Consider the following 26577-nt stretch of genomic DNA (forward strand, 5'->3'; position numbering starts at 1 on the left):
TTAATGGCTAATACAAATGATGGTTTTGAGGCAGGTTGAGCGATAAAGATAGTCAGATCATTTCTTTTTTGATAGACTGGGAAGGGGCTGGTCTTCCCGCTGCCACATTCCAGAGCAAGCATGTCAAACTGCCGCCCTCGGGCAGCATGCGGCCCAGCCAATATAACGGTATGTAAGAAACGTTTTAATAAAAATTTTGTAACTTAATTTTTACAATATCCTGTTATACATGATTATTAATAATGAACTAATATTTCATTTTTGGAGCACAAGAAAAATAGGTTTATTTGTGTTATGCTTATTAATTTGTGCAATTATTCAGTGTCTGGTAAGTTAATGTTCAAGAAAAAAGATAAATTTTTATTAAAATGTTCTATTATTTTATGTGAACGATGACTCATTTATTTCAGCCCTTTGTATTCAGCATGTCTCTATGGAAATAAACCTACGTTTCTATGAAAATTGAAGCTTTTGTTTTTTTGCGGCCCACATAAACTTAAACCTTGTTTATTTGGCTCTTGTTAGCCTTTGTGTTTGACATGCATGTTCCAGAGCCTCTCATTCCTTACATTCATACTCCTGACTGTTACTCTTATTATATGGATGGAGAGGTGACCAAGGTATTGACCTGAGCAAATCTTTGGGTTCCCTCCATTTCTTTCCCAAATTCCCACCTAGTGATTCACTTCCCAGATACATGGTGGAGGCAGGGGTCTGTCCTCATACTGGAAATCAGGTGGGCCTCTTCTACACCTGGTGGTGGGGTATTCCAAGAATCATAGATAAGTGATTGCTGGGGGAAGAGCCTCCCCAGTCAGCCTGCTCTCTTCTTTTTCACCTTGTCCAGGTAGAGGCCTCTCTCAGACCTTTCTGCTATCTCTCACCTGGCTTAGGAAGTGGAGACTGCTGGGATCCTCACCCTAACCTCCTCGCCTCCAGGGCACTTAGGAAGAACCTAGCCTTGCTGCAGGATCACTATCTGCCTTTCCATACCACTCTGGTACTCCCTCATTTATGAAAGGCCCTGAGGAATATTCTCTGCAGTCCATCCTGAGTAACCTTAGATTAGGCATTGTGAACGTGGAAGTCTGTGGAAACCATTAAATGTTACTCAAAGTTATGTGTATATGTGAAGGTGGTAGTGGTAATAGATTCAATTTTTTTGTAGGGAGAGAGAACATACTTCTTAGCAGATTCTCAAAAGATGTTGTGATTCCTCACCCCTCAAAAAGATTAAAAGTCTCTCTATATACTGTCTCACGCTTTCTCATGTAAATTATTCTCACCTAGACCTGCTTATTTTTCCTTTGTTTCCTGCCTTAGTATCCACCCATTGGCCAACTCAGAACCTAGCCATTGTCCCCTCTTCATTGTCCCTCATATTCTATTAGTAACCAAATCCGGTTGTGATTATCTTTATATCTTTTTTATTGTTGACAGTATTACAGATGTCCCCTTCCCTCCACACACACACACACACACACACACACTCCTTTGCTCCCCTTCACCCAGTCCCCACCCCACCCCAGGCCTTTAGGACATTGTTGTCTGTGTGCAAGGGCTATCCATATATGCATATGTGTTCTTTGGTTAATCTCTTCCTGTTTCCTCCACCCCACCTTCCCTCTGAGATCTGTCAGTCTGTTTCATGCCTCCATGCCTCTGGACTTATTTTGTTCGTCAGTTTATTTTGTTCATTAGATTCTACATATGAGTGAGATCTTTTGATATTTGTCTTTCTCTGACTGGTTTATTTCGCTTACCATAATAATCTCCAGGTCCATCCATGCTGTCACAAGGCTGAGATCCTTCTTTTTTTACAGCTGCATAATATTCCATTGTGTAAATGTACCACAGCTTTTTTTTACCCACTCATTTACTAATGGGCACTTGGGCTGTTTCTAGATCTTAGATATTGAAAGAAATGCTGCTATGAACATAGTGGTGTATGTATTCTTTCTGATTGGTGTTTCAGTATTCTTAGGATATATTCTCAAAAGTGGAATCATTGAGTCAAACAGCAGTTCCATTTTTAATTTTTTTGAGAAAACTCCAAACTGTTTTCCACAGTGGTTGCACCAGTCTGCATTCTCACCAGCAGTGCACTGGGGTTCCCTTTCTCTACATTCTCACCAGCATTTGCTGTTTGTTGATTTATTGATGGTAGTTATGGTGGCAGGTGTGAGGTGATATGTCAATGTCATTTTAATTTGCATCTCTGATAATTTGAGCATTTTTTTTTCATATATCTATTGGCCATCTTTATGTCCTCTTTGGAGAAGTATCTATTCTGGTCCTTTTCCCACTTTTTTTTTACAAATATATTTTATTGATTTTTTACAGAGAGGAAGGGAGAGGGATAGAGAGTTAGAAACATCGATGAGAGAGAAACATCGACCAGCTGCCTCCTGCACACCTCCCACTGGGGATATGCCCGCAACCAAGGTACATGCCCTTGACCGGAATCGAACCTGGGACCTTTCAGTCTGCAGGCCGACATTCTATCCACTGAGCCAAACCGGTTTGGCTTTTCCCACTTTTTAAAAATATATTTTTATTGATTTCAAGAGGGAGAGGAAGAGAGAGATAGAAAGATCAATGATGAGAGAGAATCATTAATTGGCTGCCTCCTGCACGTTGGACCGAGACCACAACCCAGGCATGTACCCTTGACCAGAATCGAACCCGGGACCCTTTGGTCTGCAGGCCGACGCTCCATCCACTGTGCCAAACTGGCTAGGACATTTTTCCATTTTTTAATTGGATTGTCTTCCTTTTGTTGAGTTGTATGAGTAGTTTATGTATTTTGGAAATTAACCCCTTACCAGCTATATCATTGACAAATACATTCTTCCATCCAGTGGGTTCCCTTTTCATTTTGTTGATGGTTTCTTTTGCAGTGCAGAAACTTTTTAGTTTGATGTAGTAGCATTTATTTAACCTTTCCTTTGTTTCGTTTGCCCTAGGACAGTGGTCGGCAAACTCATTAGTCAACAGAGCCAAATATCAACAATACTTCTTCAAAATAGACTCGCCCAGGCTGAAAACCGACTTCTGCGCATGGGCCATGAAGTTTCAATCGCACTGTATGTGCACACTCGCACGTGGTATTTTGTGGAAGAGCCACACTCAAGGGGCCAAAGAGTCGCATGTGTCTTGCGAGCCGCGGTTTGCCGACCATGGCCCTAGGAGATGTATCTGCAAAAATACTGTGTTGTGAGATGTCTGAGATTTTACTGCCCATGTTTTCTTCTAGGATTTTTATGGTTTCATGACTTACATTTAGGTCTTTTATCTACCTTTATATCCTTTTAAAATATGTCTTTATTGCCCTAACCGGTTTGGCTCAATGGATAGAGCGTCGGCCTGCAGACTCAAGGGTCCCAGGTCTGATTCTGGTCAAGGGCATGTACCTTGGTTGCAGGCACATACCCAGTAGGGAGTGTGCAGGAGGCAGCTGATCGATGTTTTTCTCTCATCGATGTTTCTAACTCTATCTCTCTCCCTTCCTCTCTGTAGAAATTCAATAAAATATATTTTAAAAAAATATGTCTTTATTGATTTTAGAGAGGAAGGGAGAGAGTGATATAGAAACATCAATGTGAGAAGAACATCAATGGGCTGCCTCCTGCATACCCCCTACTGGGGATTGAGCCTGCAACCTGGCCATGTGCCCTGACCAGGAATCAAACTGGTGACCTCTTGGTGCATAAGTAAATCTTTTTCCCAGGCATGTCCTCTGTTTAGCTCAAATAAACTCATAAACTTTCTCTAAGTTTGGATGTTTCTTACCTCAATAACTGTTTACAGTAAAGAGCCTGGTTTCTTCCTGATGCTTATAGTAAAAGATGAAAGAATTAAAATTGAGGAAGGAACTATTAAGTAAAAAGGAACCAGCACTTGGTAATTTGGAGAATACTCAGTCTATTTAGGTTGCAGAATATTTTTAAGTGTGTTTTTGAAAAAAGAGCCAAGAGTCTGGCGGAACACCTTTTGTTGAAGACATTAGATATGTGTCTAATGGATCCAGTCAATCCTCTCAGCAGAATCCAGGAATAGAAATGAGGTTGTCCTGGAAACATCTGTGGAGAAGCCTCTTGTCTGATGGCATGGATCCCCTGGACATACATAGGAGACCCACATGTTTTTTGAGAAAAATGTTATACAACCAAAATTGCTGCCAGCTTTCCTTGAGAGCAACAAAGGAGGGACAAAATGAAAGAAGGCTGTCAGACTTCTGGGATTCTACAGATAGGAAACAGGGTGACAGAGCTACTTGGCTGCTAACATGTGACGTACTTCAAGAAATACAAAGAATAGTATAAAAAAACAATTTGACAACATATTAATGAATAAATGACTTAAAAAACAAAAGGAAAAGAATAACTCTGAGGACAAAGACACAGATATAGAAGCAGAGTTCAGAGAGGGCAGGGCCCCTAGAGAATAAAGCATGATGCCACAAAGAATAATTATTGAGTATTAAATCCTAATATAATTTACCCTGCTTGGTTTCAAACTTGCTTGGGACTAGTGACTCTTTTAATCCTTTATATGTTATTTTTAGAATGAGAATGTACATCATATGCTTGTTTCACTATTGTATTTTGGAACAGATAACTTTTTTGGTTTTACAGTTCCACAAATAGAGACAAATTTTATCTGCACATGGATCATAGCCAGAGTTTCACCCATACCTTTTAGATTATGAGATTTGGGAATTTTTGAGTTGACATTGGGATGAAATATTTGACTTAGAGTTGAGGTTAGAATTCATTAAGACATTTTGCCCTGGCCTGTTTTGCTCAGTGGATAGAGCATCGGCCTGCAGACTCAAGGGTCCCCGGTTTGATTCCGGTCAAGGGCATGTACCTTGGTTGCGGGCACATACCCAGTGGGGAGTGTGCAGGAGGCAGCTGATCGATGTTTCTCTCTTATCGATGTTTCTAACTTCTCTATCCCTCTCCCTTCCTCTCTGTAAAAAATCAATAAAATATATTTTATTATAAAAAGTCTTTTGGTGATGGTGGGATGAGGTGAGTGTATTTTTTACCTGGGATGGATGTGAATTTTGGGGAGGGGGTGGAGGAGTGAGAGTAGACTAGTGAACTTTAAAAGATATGACCATCCAGAACCTCAGAATGTGACCTTATTTGGAATAAAGGTATTTTCAGATAAAATTAAGTAGGGATCTCAAGATTAAATCACCCTGGATTAGAGGGGACTATAAAGCCAATGATGCTTGACTGTATAAGAGACAAAAAGGAAAAGAAACAGAGACCCAAGTAAGAAGATCATGTGAAGATGGAGGAAGAGATAAAGTTATGTTGACACAAGTCAGAAAACAACAGGAGCAACCAGAAGCTAACATTGGCAAGAAATGACTCTCCCCTAGAGTCTTTATAGGATCATGGCCCGACTGGCACTGTGAACTTTGATTTCTGGCCTGCAAGACAGTGAGAGAATAAATTTCTGGTGTGTGTATGTGTGTATGTGTGTGTGTGTGTGTGTGTGTGTGTGTGTGTGTGTGTGTGTGTTTTAATCCTCACCAGAGGATGTTTTTTCCATTGCTTTTTAGAGAGTGGAGGAAGGGAAGGAAAGAAAGAGATAAAGAGGGAGAGGGAGAGGGGGAGAGAGAGAGATGGAAAGAGAGAGAAAGAAAATCATCAATATGAGAGAGACACATTGATTTGTTGCCTCCCCCAGGGGCCCTGACTGAGGCTGGGAATTGAACCTGTAACCCAGATATGTGCCCTTGACCAGAAATCAAACCCATAACTCTTTGGTGTATGGGCCAATGCTCTAACCACTGAGCACACAGGTCAGTGCAATGTCTGTTTTTTTAAGCCATCCATTTTGTGATACTGTTATAGAAGACCTAAAAAACTAATACAGCAATATAGTGCACGTATTTTTCTAAAAATACGATTATTAGGTTTCTTTTTTCTTTTAGTAAAATTTATCTTCATTTTATTTCAATACTAGAGGCCCAATGCACGAAATTCATGCAAGGGGCTCAGCCCTCACAGCCCCGTCTGCCTCAGCTGGCCCTCGCAGCCTCAGCTGGCCCTCATAGCCCTGCCTTCATCCGGAAGCTTGCCTGGATGGTGTAATTAGCATATTAGCTCTTTATTATATAGGATTCACAATTCTGGCTAAATAGGTAATTATGGTTGGATAGCTTTTCATAGATTTCTTGGGCATTTCTACTGCTTTTAATAACAATTCTGCTTTAATATCAGTTCCCCTTTTCTCTACTGATTTCTTTACATATCAATGATATTACTCCAATGTCAGTCATAAATGATGACAATTTTTTCTTCTTAGGTTTTTACTGCTCTTTAATACTGTTTGTCCCCAAGGGAATTGTTTTTAAATTTGAATAGATTTGTATAGCTAAGAAAGTAATGCTGTTTTCTGCCTAAAAATATTGGACTAATACACTAGGGGAACAGACCACCTCCCCCAGGTCTGCCAGAGTAACAGAGCATACTACCTCAGAAGCCACATGGCCTTGGGGACATACACAGCCTGGGTTGTAAAGAGATCCAGGATTTGAGTCTCTACCACATTGTTCTCCAAGTACTCACTGACCATCTCTGAATTTCCCTTTCCTCCTCTATAAACCAATGAATGGATTTTGACTTGAATGATTTTGCAGGGACATAACATGCAACGTCATTCTTTATTACGAAAAGAATTAGGGTTCCTGGAAGGAACAGATACACAAAACAACCAGCCCTTTGGGTGGATGAGTGTCACTTAAGCATTGAATTACTAGCTCCAACCAGACCTCCTGGCTCAATAACAGGAATATAGTAAAACTGGAGGAAAAACATAACAAAGATGATGAGGATGAAGATGATGACACCCAAGGGGTTTTTGGTGAGGCTGTGTTCTTAGGATCCAGGATCAGCTTGTGGGAGGGCCTCCTCTGAGAGCTTGTATTTGGCCTGGAGGAAGTAAAGGGAGCTAGTTGGGAGATTAGTACAGCCAGGAGCTCTGAGTCTCATCCCCAGGCCATCCATTCTTCACTCATTTGGCCTGAATTCCCAGACCTCACCTTGCACAGAGTGAGCACCTGTACAGCTCTAGTGTAGTCCCAGTGATTATCATGAAGACACCTGGGGTGGAAGAAGGGCAGGAGACATCCATTGGGACAAAAGTGGAGACAATCTGATAACACTCTGCTATTTCATAAACTATGTGACAAATATGCCTCCACATTTACATATGCAGCGAAATAAGCTCTATGTTGGAAAAATTCCTGAAGCCCAAATGTGTCAATAAAAGAATGAGGTCCAAGAAATAAAGAATTTCATAAAGGAATACATACCTGTTCAAAATAACTGTGTTGCTTATATGCAATGAGAGATAAATGTTCAGAGGAATAGGTGAAATAAACAAGCAAAGCAAATTACCTGCAAGTTTCTATTATTCACTCCTCTGCTCCTCCCAGCTTCCTCCTATCCCCATGCACACCCAGCACTCACTTCTGAGACAACTGGAGGCTCATTCCAGATTTGGTGGAGAAAACCTGCACCATTTCTTGCTGCTCCTGGGAAAGAGTGGTCATGGAGCTGGTGGTGGGTGTAGGCACTTCTATGGAATGCACACGCTGAGTCGTGTTGGGCATGGCGTCCCTCACAAACAGTTCATCATTCATGATGCATAGACTGGAGAAAAATGGGCCCTCAGACAACTGATGGATGGACAACCCCACACCCTCAACAATGATCCTGCTTCCACTGCTACTCAGCAACTAGATTCCTCCCATACCCACCTGTATCTGCTCCCCAGATTCCTTGCCTGGTAGTTCTGCCCCTCTCACATCCCCAGTCTTGGAGAGATTGTCTACCAGCTTCAATAGATTTATACCCCTAACCCCATTGCATTTACTCAGTGAAACAGCCCACGGGAGAAGACAATCTAATCCCATTTTCAGAGGAAGACATAGGTCACAGAGAGGGTCATGTGATTTCACTCAGGTACAAATCTAGTGAGTGTTGGCGTCATGAAGAGAACCTGAAAGAAACCTGAAACACTTTCAGTGTTCTAACTCCAGAGCCCAAACTCTTAGCCCCTTTGCAGGACTGTTCCTTGGATCAACCTGCTGGCTTCCCACAGCACGGAGAAAACCCTGAGAACATGCACTGCCTCACCCCACAGCCCTGAGCCCAGGTTGGGCTGCGTGTTCCCACCCAGAGCACAGCACTCACCTGGAATCGCTGGCAGGGGTAGTGATGAAGGTCCGGGTGAAGGCACGCACAGAACCCTGAGACCTTCCTTCCACTTCAACAACAAACAACAATACCATGTTGGAGTTGCACACATTTAACATGTTCACACAGAATACCCCAGTCAGGGTGGACTTCATACTAATTCCCAAGGGGACAACTGTTCACTGGGACTCAGAGTGTCGGGAATGAGGAGGGCAACCATAGGAGCAATCTCTTCTCACTAACATGGTCCCTACTATGTGCCAGGCCCTAGAACAACCACCTCACAAGTTCATTTAATTCATTGTTTTCAGCTACCCAAGAGGTACGTATTATTAGTCCCATTTCACAAATGAGGAAAATAAGAGGTTAAGTAATGGGCCCAAGTTCTCACAGTCAGGATCTGGGATGAAAACCATCAAACCCCATACCTGTGTTCCCAACTACTGAACCACTGCAGGGCTGACAGGAAGCTGAGAGAGTTCTGAGAGGGAGCCCAGCAAGGGGGAGGGAGCAGTGGACATCTGGGGAGAGAACTCTATAGGCACTCACCTTCCTTGAACACCCCATTGACACAGAAGCAGAGCATCCTTTCCTGAAAGGGAGAAACACAGGTGTTCAGTCACCATCTACAGCTCCCACGTACCTGCATCTTTCTGGGCCTGTCTGAGAGAGGAAGCAGGTGCTCACCGACTGGAACAACATGTCCACCACGAAGGAGCTCAGGTCATGCTGAGTTTTGGGTAACACACAGAGTGTGCATGTAATGTCACGTTTTGTATGTCTCAGCAGCTGAAAACGCAGGTCTGTGAGGGAAGGACAGCAGAGGTCAGGGTTGCCACTCCCTGGGGCCTATGACTGACCCTTCATGCCCCCTTTCCCTGCCCAATCTTCCCCATCCCACACGCACTGGGGTCCTTGAGGTTCTTCATATTCCTGTTATCCTTGAAGTACTCAAACAAGCTGCTTCTAGGAGAAAAAGAGGAATAGGATGTGGAGGTCTGGCCATGGGAGTGCTTCCATGAACTGACTGGTTTCTGCTGGGGAGACACCCCCCCAGAAAAAGAGTTTGAGCTGTGATACTCACTGGGCTGGGTCCTTGGGGTTGAAAGGAATGGTCAGGGAGAAGCAGGCCTTGTCATGATAAGTACAGAGAAGACAGTGCCGGTCTCCAGAGTCATAGATAGAGTAATATCTGTGGTGGAGCAAAGGGGACAAGCTGCTTTGTTAACCAGGCCCCAAATGCGATGTGAGAGTTCCAAATAGCAGTCCCAGACCTCCCCATTCCTGGTGTTTCCAGGAGTACTTACTGCTTCAGAAATTGCAAGACTAGACTCTTCAGTGGGTCAGATCCAAAGAAACTTCCCTGAAATCACAACAGTGCTCGGGACCACAGCTGATGCCCCATCTTCACTCACCACCTAAAACCCTGCTTGATTCCCCCTCCTCACCTTGCAGGATGGTACATTCTTGTGGGCTTCAATCCCCAAATTAGTTGGTGGGGGTGGCTCCTGACCATCCTGGGGAAGGAAGAGGAATCAGCCTTGCAGACCAGCAGGTGGTACTGAATGATCGGGAAAAGGTGAGGGTGAGGGTCAGAAGTCAGGTGCAAAAAAGCCTTGGAAATTCCATGAGCAAGACTACACTTGTACCATCATCATGGGGGGCCTGGAGCCTGCAGAGAACTTGTGTGAAGAAGGTCCAGAGCCTTTGTCAGATTCCAACATGGGTCAATCCACTAATGAGGATTAAGGGTCAGATCCAAAAATGTAACTTGAGCCAGACATAAAGGCATTTAGAGCAGGTTGTGGGAAGTGTCTGTGCTACTTAAAGGAGTCAGTCATGGAGAAATACTTACCAGGCATAAAAACTTGGGGAACAATTCCAGGATGCAGCTGCCAAAATAAAGACAAAACAGAAACATAACTGAATCTGCAGAGCAGCCCTGCCTTGTTGGAGCAAGCAAACCTACACCAGACATATAGCCCAGCTATACTCTAGTGTCCCAGCCTTCCGGGGACCTGGGAACCTTCCCCAAGGACTAATCCATAGGAAGAACCCTCGCCCTTCCTCCTGCCCTACCCCCAAGCCTCCATTCTGCTAGGTAGCTCCCATCTAGATGCCCTGATTCCCTTCTCCAGTGACGTAAAGAGCAGCATTTAGAGCTGCATACTTTTCCTGCACCTGCCACTGTTGGGTCCTGGGATCCTAGTTAGGAATGAAAAACTTGCACATGTTGGACTTGGGGCCCATGGGATATTGGTTGAGCCTTTGTCACCTGTGAGAGTCTGAACTGGGCATGGGAAACGCAGCAACCACAGGATCGGGAGACCTTCCCCAGAAGGAATAAAGAAAAGATCAGGCTCAGCTCAACTTAGGGAGGGGGGATGTGTGGTCCCTATTATAATCACGGCCTTCTCTCTCATGGACCCCTGTGCACCTGTGCCTATCTTAGTTGGTTTCTTTTCTGAGCAATCCTATCCATGTCAGGTTACCCAGAGCTCCACTGAAGGACCAGACAGATGATGTGATGTGTGGAGGGAGGGGCACTGAGCGGACTGTCCTTCTGTCTCCTCAACTCTCTGTGCCTTCTGCATTCCACTGCTGCCTCCAGAGGCCCTCTGCTCACTGGTGGTGGCTTACTTCTGGCCCCATAACTCAGGAAAACCTGGTTTTTCTCAAGGAAAGCCCAACTGGTGGCATTGTTCCAGAGGAACTAATGTCATGACAGCAGCCACCCAGGACTTCAGCCCTTAACATGGGGCAGTAAACTTCCCATGTCTGCCTGGGTTTGGAGAAGAGACCCTTTTGGATCAAAGGAAAGAGAGCTCCGCTCATGGCAGGGGAGGGTAGCCCTTCTCAGCACAGAACAGGAAGACCCGTCTCAACATGAGGACCTATGTTGGAGGACCTTTCCCATTCCAGATCACCAGCATCTGATTCAAGACTGGTCACCCCTAGTACTGGTGATGAGGGGATATCATGCTTCCTGGAGTACAATCTTAGGAGGGCATGCTGGATAAGTTTGGGTGCAGAGTCAGGAAACTGACCCCAGAACAGGAGAACAGGTGAGCAGATCAGAGGAAGGAAAGGATCCCTCTAAGCACAGGTGAAGGACACAGAAAAGAGAGTGGAGGGCCTATGATACTCCCAGAAGACCTGTTTGCTGCCTCTGCAAACGTATACTATCAAGGGTAGGTCAGGCTCACCAGGGGTAAAAGAGGGTACAACTAACCTTCCGTTGGTTGAATTATCTGATAAGGTGGTGCATATGGGGTTTCTTTTTGCACTCATGTCTTCTGGCTCCAGCCCTTTGCCCTGGTCCAATTCCTCTGCTGACTTCACCTGTGATTATGGGGAGGAACCACATAGACCAGAGAAAGAGAGCCAAGATGCCTGTAGCCCCAGTCCTTTTCTTTTCTAACAAATCCACTTCACTGCCCCTTGTCATCACCCCATGGGGTTCAGTGGCTCTGACTCTGAGGTAGTGAAGGGGGACAATATGTGGGGTAGAAGAATTGGGTCTGGATATGGATGCACAACTGATCTGGAGTCTGCATTACCTTTATCTGATCCTCCTTTTCTGACTTCAGCTCCTTCTGCACAGCCTGGGGTGCATTAGAGGGGATGACAAAGATAGATATCTGCAGAGAATACAAGAGGGGCTGGGTAAGCACCAGGAAATCTGAGCCTTTGGATTAAGCAGACCTTGCCCCTGTCCTGCTCTCTTGCCCCTGGCCAGTCCTAGTCATACCTTTGATACTTACCTTCTCATTATTCTTATCACAAATCTTGCCACCAACATTCTTCAATGCAAAGGCAATACTGGCATTCTCAACAAAGAAGTGGGCCTGCATTTTCTCATAGTGAAACTATAGGGATAGTGACAAGAGAAACAGAATATGAGACCAGAGCCACTGCTCATCTGCCCTGTTACTTCTCATCCATTTTATTGTCCTCTCTTACTTCGACTGGAGTAAAGGGGACGCTGCATTGCTTCTGAATCAAATTCAGCAGCCACTTCTCATCATATTTTATGCCGAATGGAATCTAAGAGCCAAAGAAAAAATAGGAGAGATTGACATAATGGGATCTAAGGTTATGAATAAATCCAACCAGGTTTTCTTTTCAGATTTGTTTTTCAGCCTTTAAAACAATTGTTTAGGATAGGCTAGTATCCATTATTGCTAACTTTTGTACCAGACATGAATTCCCTAAATACCATTCTTTCCATTCAAATAGTTTTCCTCAAATAATCAACTTAAAATGTTTAACATGTACTTCCTTTTATAAAGTTCTAAGAGATCCTACCTAAGGCAGACTTAGCCTGCACCTCTCACAAGGACCCCAGGGACTCAACATTCTACCGCATTCAGCTTGGACTAAACTGTGCCTTCAGGTATGGAGTTGCTCCAGCTCCTTGGCAAGTAGCTTCCTCCTTTGCTTTTAGACTACCTGTCTCATCTTCCTTGCAATCAGTCTGTTTTCTTTATATTGCTTCTCTGAGTCTGCCTTTACATGACCCAGGATGTTAACTCCTACTAATAAAAGGACACATTGCCAACTTCTCTGCCCCAGAAAGGTATCTAGCATTTCTACACAAGTCCAACACATTCTACATATTAGTTCCACTTTTCTAGGACACTCACTGTGATCTTGAACCAGCTTCCTGAAGTCTCATCCTGCTTCTTCTCCTCCATTTTTGTCTCTGGAGGTTTTTGCTCTCTTTCTTTGTTAATATGGGTTTGGACTCGTTCCTGAAAATTGCCTCTCCAATGACAGTGTGGAATGGCATAGGGAGCACTGTGGAGCAGTGGAGAGAAAGAAGTAGTCCATATATGCTCAGGAAGTCTTCTATACATGTTCACCCCCATTAATACTGCACTAAAATAAAGTTTTCTCAATGATTAACTTGATCTTATCATTCCTCATTCTTCCTGGTTGGAGAGAAGAATGACATATTTAACTCCAAGGTTATGTATTTCATTGGCGGTGCATTTTAGCCATGCTACCTGGTCACTTACTATCTTACTCGGGTGTCCATGTGAGCATCACTTGTTGCTGAATCTCCATCTTGTTGCTCGTGGGATGAAGGATGAATGCCAGAACTTACTTGTTCAGACACATTGTTATATCTCCTTCGGTAAATACCCCAACGTCTTGGTCTTCTTTCTGTGGTGTCACCTTCTGGATTGTGCCCTGAAATTGAGAACAACACATCAATGGTCTCAATACTAGAAAATGCCCTGGGGAGATATCATAGCTAATGGAGAAATATTACTGATTCTTATAATCTATACTAGTATATATAAAAAGCCAGCGACTGGAATGCTGTAAGGACCGGAATGACAGGTCGCTATGATGCCCACTGCGATCAGCGAAAACCCGATCAGGGGTGGGGCCAGCTGGCCAATCTTCCGTGGCCCCACCCCCCAGCTGGCCCTGCCCCTGATCAGCCTGCAGCCCCTCCCCCCAGCCAACACCTCCCCTAAGTGCCCCCCTATCCTAATAGGGGGTGGGGCCAGCTGGCCAACCTCTTGCAGCCACTCCCCCTAGTTGTCCCTGCCCCCAATGGACCCCCACCACCCTGATCAGCCCACAGCCCCTCCCCCCAGCCGTCCCCGCCCATGATTCCCCCTTACCCCAATAGGGGGCAGTGCCAGCCAGCCAACCTCCTAAGCCCCTCCCCCGGCTGACCCCACCCCCAATGGGCCCCCACCATCCCCATCGGCCCACGGCCCCGCCCCCAGCCAGCTCCACCCCCGATCACCCCCCTACACCAATTGGGGGTGGGGCTTGTCAGCCAACCTCTCCCAGCCCCTCCCCCAGCCCCATTCTGGGGCGGGCGGACTGGCCCACCACCCACAGCCCTTCTCCATGGCCAGCCCCGCACCCAATCAGCCTCCCACCCCAATCTGGGGTGGGGCCCACCAGCCAATCACCCGTGGCCCCTCCCCCCAGCCCGCCCAGCCCTGATCGAGCCCCAATTGGCAGGGCTGGCCAGCCAACCTCTCGCCATCTGACAGGCCCAGCCTCTATCCGCTGATTTGGGCCAGGCTGGCCAGATCCTACCCATGCATGAATTCGTGCACTGGGCCTCTAGTCTAAAATGAAATACATCACAGTGCTAAAAATGTTGAAGGACTTCACTGTGGTTCCACTTCCTGGGAGATGAGAGGTAGCGACTATTCACAACCAAGAAGAAAAGCAAAGAGGAGAGGATTTGGGTGTTGAGTTTAATCTGTGATGTTAGTCCCTGTTAGTGCCTTTTTCAGGCTAGGTGACCCTGGGACAAGTTATCATTTGTGACTCTCACTTCCTTCCTCTGTTCTAGGGGCATAATAAAAACTACCCTGAAAGTTTGGTGTTATGGTTCAAGGGTCAAAGGTAAGTTCCCATCTGAAAAAGCAATTAGAATAATGAAAGAGAGGTCTGATGAAAAATCTAGAATGAATATGGATAACACTGCAAGAGAAGGGGAGTGCCTTAGGTGTAGTTGCTCAGTTGGTTGAGCACTGTCCTGTGCACCTAATGGTCGCAGGTTCAATTCCAGGTCAGGACACATACCTGGGTTGCAGGTTCAGTCCCCAGTTAGGGCACCTGTGGAAGGCAACCAAGCAGTGTTTCTCTCTATCTCTCTCCCTTCCCCTCTCTCTAAGCATGTCCCCAGGTGAGGATTAATAAAAAGTTAGTGAGAAGGGGAAGGAATTAAAGAAGATGTAGTGAATATATCTAACCCATGTTTAATTTGAGTCTGGTAAAAAGAAGAGGAAATAGTGCAGAAGTGGTATTTGAAAAGGTCTTGGTTGTGAAGTTTCCAAAAGTAATATAATATCAAGTCCATATAACAATATTCATAGAGGAAAGAGTATGCTTTAAGGAAAAACATTCCTGAAGAAAAGATATGCATTTCATAGTGATGTTAACATAGAAAATACTGAGAACATTTGTGACCAGAAGACTGAAACTAAAAGAAATATTAAAGATTCTTCTCCAGGCAGAAGAAATATGATCCCAGATGGGGGCACATAAATGCAGGAAAGAAAGACTAATGAGCCCTAACCGATTTGGCTCAGTGGATAGAGTGTTGGCCTGCAGACTCAAGGGTCCCAGGTTCAATTCCGGTCAAGGGCATGTACCTTGGTTGTGGGCACATCCCCAGTAGGGGGTGTGCAGGAAGCAGCTGATCCATGTTTCTCTCTCATTGATGTTTCTAACTCTCTATCCCTCTCCCTTCCTCTCTGTCAAAAAATCAATAAAATATTTTTTTAAAAAAAAGAAAGACTAATGATATTTGTCACTATGTAGGCAAATCTAAAAGAATATTGATTCTATAACACAATGATAATAATTTATTCTGGGGGTTAAATATGTAGAGAATTGAAATGCATGACAATAAATTGGGAGAACACTAAATGAAATCAAAGTGTTCTAAGGTAATTTCATTGTGTGACCTTAACAGTTTCTGACTAAATATTCCAAATACAAATATTATTGGAATGGGTAAGAAACATTCCAACAAATACTCTTTAAAAGAGATACATGCAAAATGTTAATGATCTAGAAAATCTGAAATAAAAGTAGTGGCAAAAGTATACCATTTACATATGAATCTACTCAAAGCTGGTTTAAACATATTGATAAAAGACAACATGTAATCTAAAGAAAAAACATTACTAGAGGAAAGAAGGAGATTTCATTAGGGTAAAGGGTTTCATGCAATAGGAAGATATGAATAAAAAATTCTAAATTTGTATGCATGTTTCAGAGCCAAAATATGCAAAGCAAAAAGTGACTGGAATAATGGACAAATCCACAGTTACAGTGGGAAATTAAAAATATGTATATTTATTTACTGATTTTTAGAGAGAGAGGAAGAGAGGGAGAGAAAAACATCTACATGAGAGGGAAACATCAATCAGCTGCCTCCTGAATGATCCTACTGAGGATTGAGCCCACAACCTGGGCATGTGCCCTGACCAGGAATTGAGCTGGTAACCTTTTGTTGCATGGGACAATGTTCAACCAACTGAGCCACACTGGCCAGGGCAACAGTGAGAAATTTTAACACATCTCATTGGGTGGCATATAAAATGACTGGCAAATATTCAGTTACATGGAAACATAGACCAATGCACATAACAACCACACAGGGAACATTCCAGAATAGGCCATATGCTGGGCCATAAAGGAAGCCTCAAGAAGCTTCTATGGGAGTAATACAATCTACCCTGAGTACTTAATGTAAAGAATCAAGGGTACTGGTGGGTTCTCTGCCCCTTCCCCACCTCTGGTATGCATCCAAATAATGTTAATTTATAGCCCCCAACCTAAGTGACCCTCTCTACTCTCCAACCCCTGGACTGCACAACTCAGGTCTTTCCCTTTAAGAAAGGAAAAATAAAAAACACCTCAGCCACATCCAAAGGAGGGGAAGTTTTCCATATGGAACCAGTATGAGTGTGGCAGGGACCACTTGGCCCATTTCCTCAAGAGGAAGGGAAATAGTTTGGGCTTGTCCTTACCACTCCTCTTTTAAAATGGAGGTTGCCTAGGTGTCTTATCGATTGGAGTGGGGGAGGGGACCCAGAACTCCTCTAGCCCTGTGGGAATCTAAGGCCAAGGCCTCATGCTTGTCAACTCACCCATACCATTGCCTGAAGGCAATAATCTGTCACCAATGTCTCCACAGGTTTCTTGTGAAAAGAATCTGTGAGGTCTGGAGCTGGAGGTTTGAAGATCAACTTGGGCTGCTGAGGAAGACAAGAGCTGGTCCCAAACAACTTCCTCAGGGACAGACAAAATGGAGTCCTTACAGGAAGTCTCTTTCTTAAAGGCATAGTGAAAGCTCTGGGGGCTAGAGGATACTTAATACGATTCTTATAGTTCCTGAGCTTGCTACAAACTGCCAATAAGTATATTGTTTCCAAATGAACACCACCTGCAGAGAAGGCCAAATAGAGTCAGGAGGCCTGGGACCCAGCTGTTAGTAGCTACAAACACAAGGAACTCTGCATGCTAAGCTCTGTGTCAGTTGCCTACACTGTGATCCCTCATTCTGCAAACCCAGAGAATTTTAGTGCAAGCTATTGGCCAGGCTCTGTACTTGCTACATTGCATTTGCTCTTTTTTATTCATTTTTATTGAATTTATTGGGGTGGCAATGATTAACAAAATTATACAGGTTTCAGGTTCACCACCCCAAGTCAAGTTTCTGAATATTGCCATTTATCCCCTATACCTTCCTTAATCCCCCCCCCAACCACCACCCCCCATAATAACCAAACTGTTGTCAGGGTGCATGAAATTTTTTCTCTTTTTTTTTCTTTTGTGTTATATCCATCCACCCCAGACCGTTGTCAGCCTGCTCTCTATGAGTCTAACTTGATTTTGCTTGTTAGTTCATTTTGTTCGTTAAATTCCAAATGAGTGAAATCATATGAAATGTGTCTGTCTCTGACTGGCTTATTTCACTTAGCATAATGCTCTTCAGGACCATCCATACTCTCACAATGGGTTAAGATTGCCCTCTTTTTTATGGCGAAGTAGTATTCCATTGTGTAAATGTATCATGATTTTTTTATACACTCATCTACTAATGGGCACTTGGGCTATGTCCAATTCTTGGCTATCCTATCTAATAAAAGAGAAACATGGTAATTGGAGTACGACGATACCCTTTTCATTGGCTAATCAGGGCTATATGCAAATTAACTGCCAACTAAGATTGGCAGTTAACTGCCAACAAGATGGCGGTTAATTTGCATATGTAGGCACAATGCAGAGAGGCGAAAGGGAAAGCAGGAAGAAGCCCCCTGCCACTGACAGTGATCGGAAACCCAGGGGGGAGCTAAGAGCTAGGGGGCAGGGCAAAGGCGGCCCTGGGGCCGCCTTTGCCCTGCCCCCCAGCCATGATCAGAGAATCAGGCGCCTTTGCCGCCCTGGCCAGTGATCGCAGGAAGTAGGGGTGGAGCCAGCGATGGGAGCTGGGCATGGTCGAGGCTGGCAGTCCCGGGAGCTAGGGGTCCCTTGCCTGGGCCTAAAGCGGAGCCCACGATCGCGGGGCCGCTGCAGCTGCGGGTCCCCGCTGCCCGAGCCAGACGCCTCAGCCAGAGGCATCCTGCAGGGGCAGGGGCGGAGCCTGCAACCGCGGGGAGCTGGGGGTCCCCTTCCCAGGCCTGACACCTCTGCCGGAGGCCTCAGGCCTGGTCAAGGGGCCGATCCGGTGATTGGTGATCGGAGGGTGATAAGGGTCAACTCCTCTGGCCGAGGCATCAGGCCTGGGCGGGGGGCGCAGCCGGGGATTGGGGGGATATGATGGTCCCCTTGCCCAGGCCTGAAGCCTGGGTCAGAGGCGTCAGGCTTGGGCGGGGGGTGGAGCAAGCGATCAGAGGGAGATGGGGGTCCCCTGCCCAGGCATGATTCCTGGGCCAGAGGCCTCAGGCCTGGGCGGGGGCCAGAGCCAGTGATCGGGGGGAGGTGGGGGTCCCCTGTCCAAGCCTGACACCTCTGGTGGAGGCGTCAGGCCTGGGCAAGGGGCCGATCAGGTGATCAGAGGGTGATGGGGGTCTACGCCTCTGGCTGAGGCATCAGGCCTGGGCAAGGGGCAGAGCCAGCAATCGGAGGGGTCTGGGGGTCAACGCCTGAGGGCTCCCAGTATGTGAGAGGGGGCAGGCTGGACTAAGGGACACTCCCCTCCCCACACACACCCAGTGCACGAATTTCGTGCACCGGGCCCCTAGTTGTAAATAATGCTGCTAAGAACATATGGGTGCATATATTCTTTTGAATTAGTGTTTCAGTTTTTTTCAGATAAGTTCTCAGAAATGGAATCACTACATCATATGGCAATTCCAATTAAAATTTTTAAAGAACATTCATACTGTTTTTCACAGTGGCTGCACCAATTTGCATTCCCACCAATAGTGCACAAGGGCTCCCTTTTGTCTTTGTTGCTTGTTGATACATTGATTCTGACAGGTGTGGGGTGATATCTCACTGTGGTTTTAATTTGTTTTTCTCTGATGATTACTGATGATGAACACCTTTTCATATTTCTATTGGCCATCTGTACATCCTCTTTGGAGAAGTGTCTATTCAGGTCCTTTGCCCATTTTTAACTGGATTGTTTGTTTTTTGGTGTTGAGTTTTATAAGTTCTTTTTTTTCTTCATTGATAAGGTATTACATATGTGTCCTTATCCCCCCATTGCCCTCCCACCCCACTCCCATTCATGCCCTCACCCCCCTGGTGTCTGTGTCCATTGGTTAGGCTTATATGCATGCATACGAGTCCTTTGGTTGATATCTCCCCCTTACCCCCACCCTCCCCTACCTTCCCTCTGAGGTTTGATGGACTGATCGATGCTTCTCTGTGTCTGGATCTGTTTTTGTTCATCAGTTTATGTTGTTCATTATATTCCACAAATGAGTGAGATCATGTGATATTTATCTTTCTCTTACTGGCTTATTTGGCTTAGCATAATGCTCTCCAGTTCCATCCATGCTGTTGCAAATGGTAAGAATTCCTTCTTTTGTACAGCAGCATAGTATTCCATTAGTACATGTACCACAGTTTTTTAATTCACTCATCTCCTGATGGGCACTTAGGCTGTTTCCATATCTTAGCTATGGTAAATTGTGCTATGAACATAGGGGTGCATGTATCCTTTCTGATTGGTGTTTCTAGTTTCTTGGGATATATTCCTAGAAGTGGGATCACTGGGTCAAATCGGAGTTCCATGTTTAGTTTTTTTGAGGAAACTCCTGAAAGAGAATTACAAGCCACTATCCCTCATGAACATAGATGCCAAAATCCTCAACAAAATTCTAGCAAATTGGATCATGCAGTACATCAGAAAGATCATACACCATGACCAAGTAGGATTTATCCCGGGGATGCAAGGATGGTGCAATATCCACAAATCAATAAACGTGATACATCACATAAACAAATTGAGAGATAAAAATCACATAGTCATATAAATTGATGCAGAAAAAAACATTTGACAAAATCCAACACCCTTTCTTGATAAAAAACCCTCAGCAAAATGGGAATAGAGAGGTCATACCTCAACATAATAAAAGCCTTATATGACAAACCTACAGCCAACATCATACTCAATGGGCAAAAACTAAAATCATTCCACCTAAGAACAGGAAAAAGATAGCGATGCCCACTCTTACCACTCCTGTTCGATATAATACTGAAAGTGCTAGCCATAGCAATTAGACAAGAAGAAATACAAGGTATCCAAATTGGAAAAGAAGACATAAAACTGTCATTATTTGCATATGACATGATACTGTACACAGAAAACCCTAAAGACTCCATCAAAAAATTATTAGACTTAATAAATGAATTTGGTAATGTAGCAGGATACAAAATTAACAACACAAAATCTATGGAATTTTTATACACCAATAGTGAACTTACAGAAAAAGAGATTAAAAAACAATCCCAGCCCTAACCAGATTGTCTCAGTGGATAGAGCGTCAGCCTGCGGACTGAAAGGTCCCAGGTTCGATTCCGGTCAAGGGCATGTACCTTGGTTGAGGGCACATTCCCAGTAGGGGGTGTGCAGGAGGCAGCTGATCAATGTTTGTCTCTCATCAATGTTTCTCTCTTCCTCTCTGTAAAAATATATTTTTTAAAAAATCCCATTTACCATTGCACCAAAAAATTAAGATACCTAGGAATAAACTTTTAAAAAATATATATTTTATTGATTTTTTACAGAGAGGAAGGGAGAGGGATAGAGAGTTAGAAACATCGATCGGCTGCCTCCTGCACACCTCCTACTGGGGATGTGCCCAAAACCAAGGTACATGCCCTTGACTGGAATAGAACCTGGGACCTTTCAGTCAGCAGGCCAACATTCTATCCACTAAGCCAAACCGGTTAGGGTGCTAGGAATAAACTTAACTAAGGAGGTAAAAGACCTGTACTCAGAAAACTATAGGACACTGAAAAAAGAGATAGAGGAAGACATAAACAAATGGAAGAAGATACCATGTTCATGGATTGGTAGAATCAATGAAATTAAAATGTCCATACTACCCAAAGCAATCTATAGATTCAATGCACTCCCTATTAAAATACCCATAGCACATTTCAAAGACCTAGAACAAACTCTCCAAGAATTCATCTGGAATAAAAAAAGACCCCGAATAGCTGCAGCAATCCTGAGAAAGAAGAACAAAGTAGGAGGAATCTCAATACCAGATATCAAGCTGTATTACAAAGCCACTGTTCTCAAAACTGCCTGGTACTGGCACAAGAACAGACATATAGACCAATGGAATAGAATCGAGAACCCAGAAATTGACCCAAACCACTATGCTAAATTAATATTTGACAAAGGAGGCAGGAACATACAATGGAGTCAAGACAGTCTCTTCAATAAATGGTGTTGGGAACATTGGACAGATACATACAAAAAAAAATGAAACTAGACCACCAACTTACACCAAACACAAAAATAAACACAAAATGAATAAAGGACTTAAACATAAGACAAGAAACCATAAAAATCTTAGAGGAATCCACAGGCAGCAAAATCTCAGACATATGCCGAAGCAATATCTTCACTGATACAGCTCCTAGGGCAATGGAAGCTAAAGAGAAAATAAACAAATGGGACTACATCGAAATAAAAAGCTTCTGTACAGCAAAAGAAACCATCAACAAAACAACAAGAAAGCCCACTGCATGGGAGAATAAATTACCAATGTTATCACCAATAAGGGTTTAATCTCCAACATTTACAGGGAACTCATACAATTTAACAAAAGAAAGATAAACAACCCAATCAAAAAATGGGCAATGGACCTAAGTAGATACTTTTCGAAAGAGGACATAAGGAAGGCTAAGAGACAAATGAAAACATGCTCAAAGTCACTAATCATCTGAGAGGTACAAATCAAAACAACAATGCGGTGCCATCGCACATCTGTCAGAATGGCTATCATCAACAAATGACAAGTGCTGGTGAGGATGCAGAGAAAAAGGAACCCGCGTGCACTGCTGGTGGGAATGCAGACTGGTATAAGTTCTTTATAAATTTTGGATATCCAGTAGATGAATGGATTAGAAAACTGTGGTACATCTACACGATGGAATACTATGCTGCTGTAAAAAGGAAGGAACTCTTACCATTTGCAACGTCATGGATGGAACTGGAGAGCATTATGCTAAGTGAAATAAGCCAGTCAATAAAGGAAAAATACCACATGATCTCACTCATTCATGGACAATAGAGACCATTATAAACTTTTGAACAATAATAGATACAGAGGCAGAGCTGCCTCAAACAGATTGTCAAACTGCAGCGGGAAGGCCGGGGAGGGTTGGGGGGCAGGAGGTAGGGGGGTAAGAGATCAACTAAAGGACTTGTATGCATGCATATAAGCATAACCAATGGACATAAGACACTGGGGGGTAGGGGAGGCTAGGGGACTGTGTAGGGCGGGGGGATAAAATGGATACATATGTAATACCCTTTGTAATACTTTAAGCAAAAAAAAAAAATTTTGGATATTAAACCCTTATCAGATGTATCGGTGAATATATTCTCCATTCAGTGGGTAGTATTCTCATTTTGTTGATGGTTTTCTTTACTATGCATAACCTTTTTACTTTGATGTAGTCCCTTTTTTATTTTTTCTCATTTCCCTTGCCTGAGGAGATATATCAGAAAAAAATATTGCTTTCAGAAATGTCCAAGATTTTACTACCAACATTTTCTTCTAGGATTTTTATGGTTTAGAGTCTAAATAAACGCCTTTAATCCATTTTGAGTTTATTCTAGTGTATGGTATAAGATAGTGCTCTATTTTTTTTAAACATATCTGACCAATATTCCCAAAGTCATTTATTGAATAAACTATCTTTACCTCAATGTATGCTTTGCCTTCTTCGTCAAATATTAATAGACTATAAAGGGGTTGGTTTATTTCTTGGATCTCTGTTCAGTTCCATTTATCTGTATGTCTGTTTTTATGCCAGCACCATGTGGTTTTGATTATTATGCCTTGTAGTATATTTTAATATCAAGTAACATGATTCCTCCATTGCTTTCACTTATTTGTATTTTCTTCTATTTCTTTCCGCAGTATCTTATAATTTTCTGAGTACAGGTCTTCTACATCATTGGTTAAATTTATTCTTAGATATGTTATTATTTTTGAAGCAATTGTGAATGGGATTGTTTTCTTAATTTTCCTTTCTGATAGCTCATTATTAGTATATAAAAATTCAACTAATTTCTGGATATTTATTTTGTATCTGGCAACTTTACTGAATTCATTTATCAGTACCAGTAGTTTTTTGGTGGAATCTTTAGGGTTCTTTATACAGTAGGTCCTCGGATTACATCGGAGATCCGTTCCTAAGGTGCAGCATAACACGATTTTCACCATAAGTCAGAACCCACCTATACAAGCACCTACTTCACTCACATAGAGCACATACACAGCAGTAATGAAGTGAAACAGTAAAAAAAAAATTAAAAGAAAGATAACAATTCCTGACCTTTACTTGTGGTAAATAAATAATAAAAACCCAAAGCACATTATACATACGTCAAAATAATGAAACTTTTTTTATATAAATAAATGAGAGATGGCAACATAACCACAAAACGACGTACGTCGAGTCCGACGTAACCCAAGGACTGTCTGTATACAGTATCATGTCATCTGCAATTAAGACAGTTTTACTTCTTCCGTTCCAATTTGGATGCCTTTTATTTCTTCTTGTCTGATTGCTGTGGTTATGACTTCCAGTACTATATTGAATAAGAGTGGTGAAACTGGACATCTCTGACTTGTTCCTGATCTTAAGGGAAACACTTGTAGATTTTTCCCATTGACTATGATGTTGGCTGTAGGTTTTAATATATGGCCTTTATTATATTGAGGTATATCGCCTCTATTCCCACTTTGCTGAGCGGTTTTATCATAAATGGATGCTGGATTTTATCAATTTTTTTCTGCATCTACTGATATGATCATTTTTTTAAAAACATATTTTTATTGATTTCAGAGAGGAAAGGAGAGGGAGAGAGAGATAGAAACATCAATGATGAGAGAGAATCATTGATCAGCTGCCTCCTGCATGCCCCCTACTGGGGATCAAGCCCACAATCTGGGCATGTGCCCTGGAATGGAACTGTGACCTCCTGGTTCATAGGTCGACGCAAAGCCACTGAGCAATGCTGGCCGAGCTGATCATATTGTCTTTATCCTTCATTTTGTTTATGCGATATATCAAGCTTATTGATTTATGGATATTGTACTACATCTGCATCCCTGGAATAAATCCCACTTGATGATGGTGTATGATCTTTTTAATGTATAGCTGGATCCAGTTTGCTAATACTTTGCTGAGAATTTTAGCATCTATGCTCACCAGGGATATTGGCATATAATTTTCTTTCCTTGTAGTGTCTTTACTTAGTTTTGGAATTAGGATAATGCTGGCCTCATAAAATGAACATCCCTCCTTTTGAATTTTTTGAAATAGTTTGAGAAAGATAAATGTTAGTTTTCTTTTTTTTGAAATATTTGCTAAAATTCACCCGTGAAGACATCCAGTCCAGGAGTATGCTATGCAATAGGACAAATGCTTGGGTACATGTTGCCTCTGTTTCCCAAGGTAGAAACATTTCCCACTCTGTTGCATTTCTTGTTTCAATGCTGGGCTTCCAGGACTCACCATCATGTTTGATCTAATTTTGCTTTGTTTGAGGTCATGCTCTCCGTGGATATTTCTAGTTATGCAGGTCTACATATCCAGAGAGGGAGAATGGGAAGCAGATAAGAAATTGGTTGACAGTTCCCAGCATAAAGTAGACCAATGCACATTAATAAATTGAAATGTACATGCAGGGTAAGTAGGAAGTGAAGCTAAGTATCTTTCCTCAGTCTTTTTATATACATACTAGAGGCCCGGTGCATGAAATTCATGCATGAGGGTGTCCCTCAGCCCAGCTTGCACCCTCTCCAATCTGGCATCCCTCTCACACTCCAGGACTGCTGGCTCCCAACCACTCACCTGCCTGCCTGCCTGATTGCCCCTAACCGCTTCTTCCTGCCAGCCTGATCACCCCCTAGCCACTCCCCTGCCAGACTGATCAATGCCTAACAGCTCCCCTGCCAGCCCGATTGTCCCTAATTGCCCTCCCCAGCTGGCCTGGTAACCCCCAACTGTCCTCCCCTGCAGGCCTGGTCACCCCCAACTGCCCTCCCCTGCTGACCTGATCACCCACAACTGCCCTCCCCTGCTGGCTGTCTTGTGACAGCCATCTTGTGTCCACATGGGGGTGGCCATCTTTGGCCACATGGGGGCAGCCATTTTTGTGTGTTGGAGTGATGGTCAATTTGCACATTACCTCTTTATTATATAGGACTAGAGGCCCATTGCAGGAAGATTCCTGCAAGAATAGGGCTTCCAGCAGCTGGAGCGAAGCAGAGAGGGGAGCAAAACCCACTGAGGTGGGCTTCGCTCCCACTCTGAGCCGCTGCGGCTGGGTTTCCCCTCCTGCTCCCAGCCACTCCTGCTGGGTTTCCCCTCCTGCTCCCAGCCACTCCTGCTGGGTTTCCCCTCCCGCTCCCAGGTGCTGTGGTGGGTTTCACCTCCCCGTTCCCAGGCGCTGCCCCTTCCCTTCCAAGCTGCTGCCCCTCCAGCTAGCAGCCGCTGTGGCTGGGCTTGCCCTCCCACCTCCCGCCCACCTCCCACCTCCGCAGCCTTGGCTCCGTTTCTATCCTTGAGGCCTCTACTTAGCTCCCTTCTGTACCGCTTGGCCTCCATGTTGTCCTCAGTCTTCCCTCGCAACTGGTATATGCAAATTAACTGTCATCTTTTAGCTTCTATAATTGAAACATTGTATCTTTTGGAGCTGTTGCTTCAGGAGCTCAGAGCTGGGCTGCAGCAGGTGGGGAACGTTGGCTTCCTCTGTCACTGGAGCAAGCAAGCCTCATGTTCGCTTCAGCTGCCTGGCTGCCGGCTGCCATCTTGGCTGGCAGTTAATTTGCATATCTCGCTGATTAGCCAATGGGAAGGGTAGCGAAGTTACAGCTAATTACCATGTTTCTCTATTATTAGATAGGACTAGAGGCCTGGTGCATGAAATTCTTGCACAGGGGTGAGGTGGGGTCCCCTCAGCCCGGCCTGCACCCTCTCCAATCCAGGACTCCTTGGGGGATGTCAGACTGCCAACTCCTGTGGGATCGGGCCTAAACCAGCAGTTGAACATCCCTCTCACAATCCTGGACTGCTGGCTCCTAATTGCTCACCTACCTGCCTGCCTAGTAGCTTCTAACTGCCCTTACCTGACAGCCTACTCGCCCCTAACTAC

The 26577-nt window shown here is 44.0% G+C and overlaps 2 protein-coding genes across 2 annotated transcripts in view; both read right to left on the bottom strand.

Moving 5' to 3' along the window:
- Positions 1-26577, bottom strand: part of LOC132223332 (protein BEX2-like) — a 119166-nt gene that overhangs the window by 2375 nt on the left and 90214 nt on the right. The window lies entirely within an intron of this gene.
- Positions 6744-26030, bottom strand: NXF3 (nuclear RNA export factor 3). The gene is given in 18 exon segments (XM_059678652.1): positions 6744-6953; positions 7064-7124; positions 7494-7676; positions 8220-8292; positions 8772-8814; positions 8910-9025; positions 9130-9188; positions 9307-9414; positions 9530-9585; positions 9671-9739; positions 10078-10114; positions 11455-11634; positions 11760-11863; positions 11987-12091; positions 12186-12269; positions 12869-13022; positions 13244-13418; positions 25952-26030. Coding segments are annotated over 18 exon segments (1740 nt in total). The 3' UTR covers positions 6744-6899.

Source organism: Myotis daubentonii, chromosome X (genome assembly GCF_963259705.1).
Source record: "Myotis daubentonii chromosome X, mMyoDau2.1, whole genome shotgun sequence".
Classification (NCBI taxonomy): domain Eukaryota; kingdom Metazoa; phylum Chordata; class Mammalia; order Chiroptera; family Vespertilionidae; genus Myotis; species Myotis daubentonii.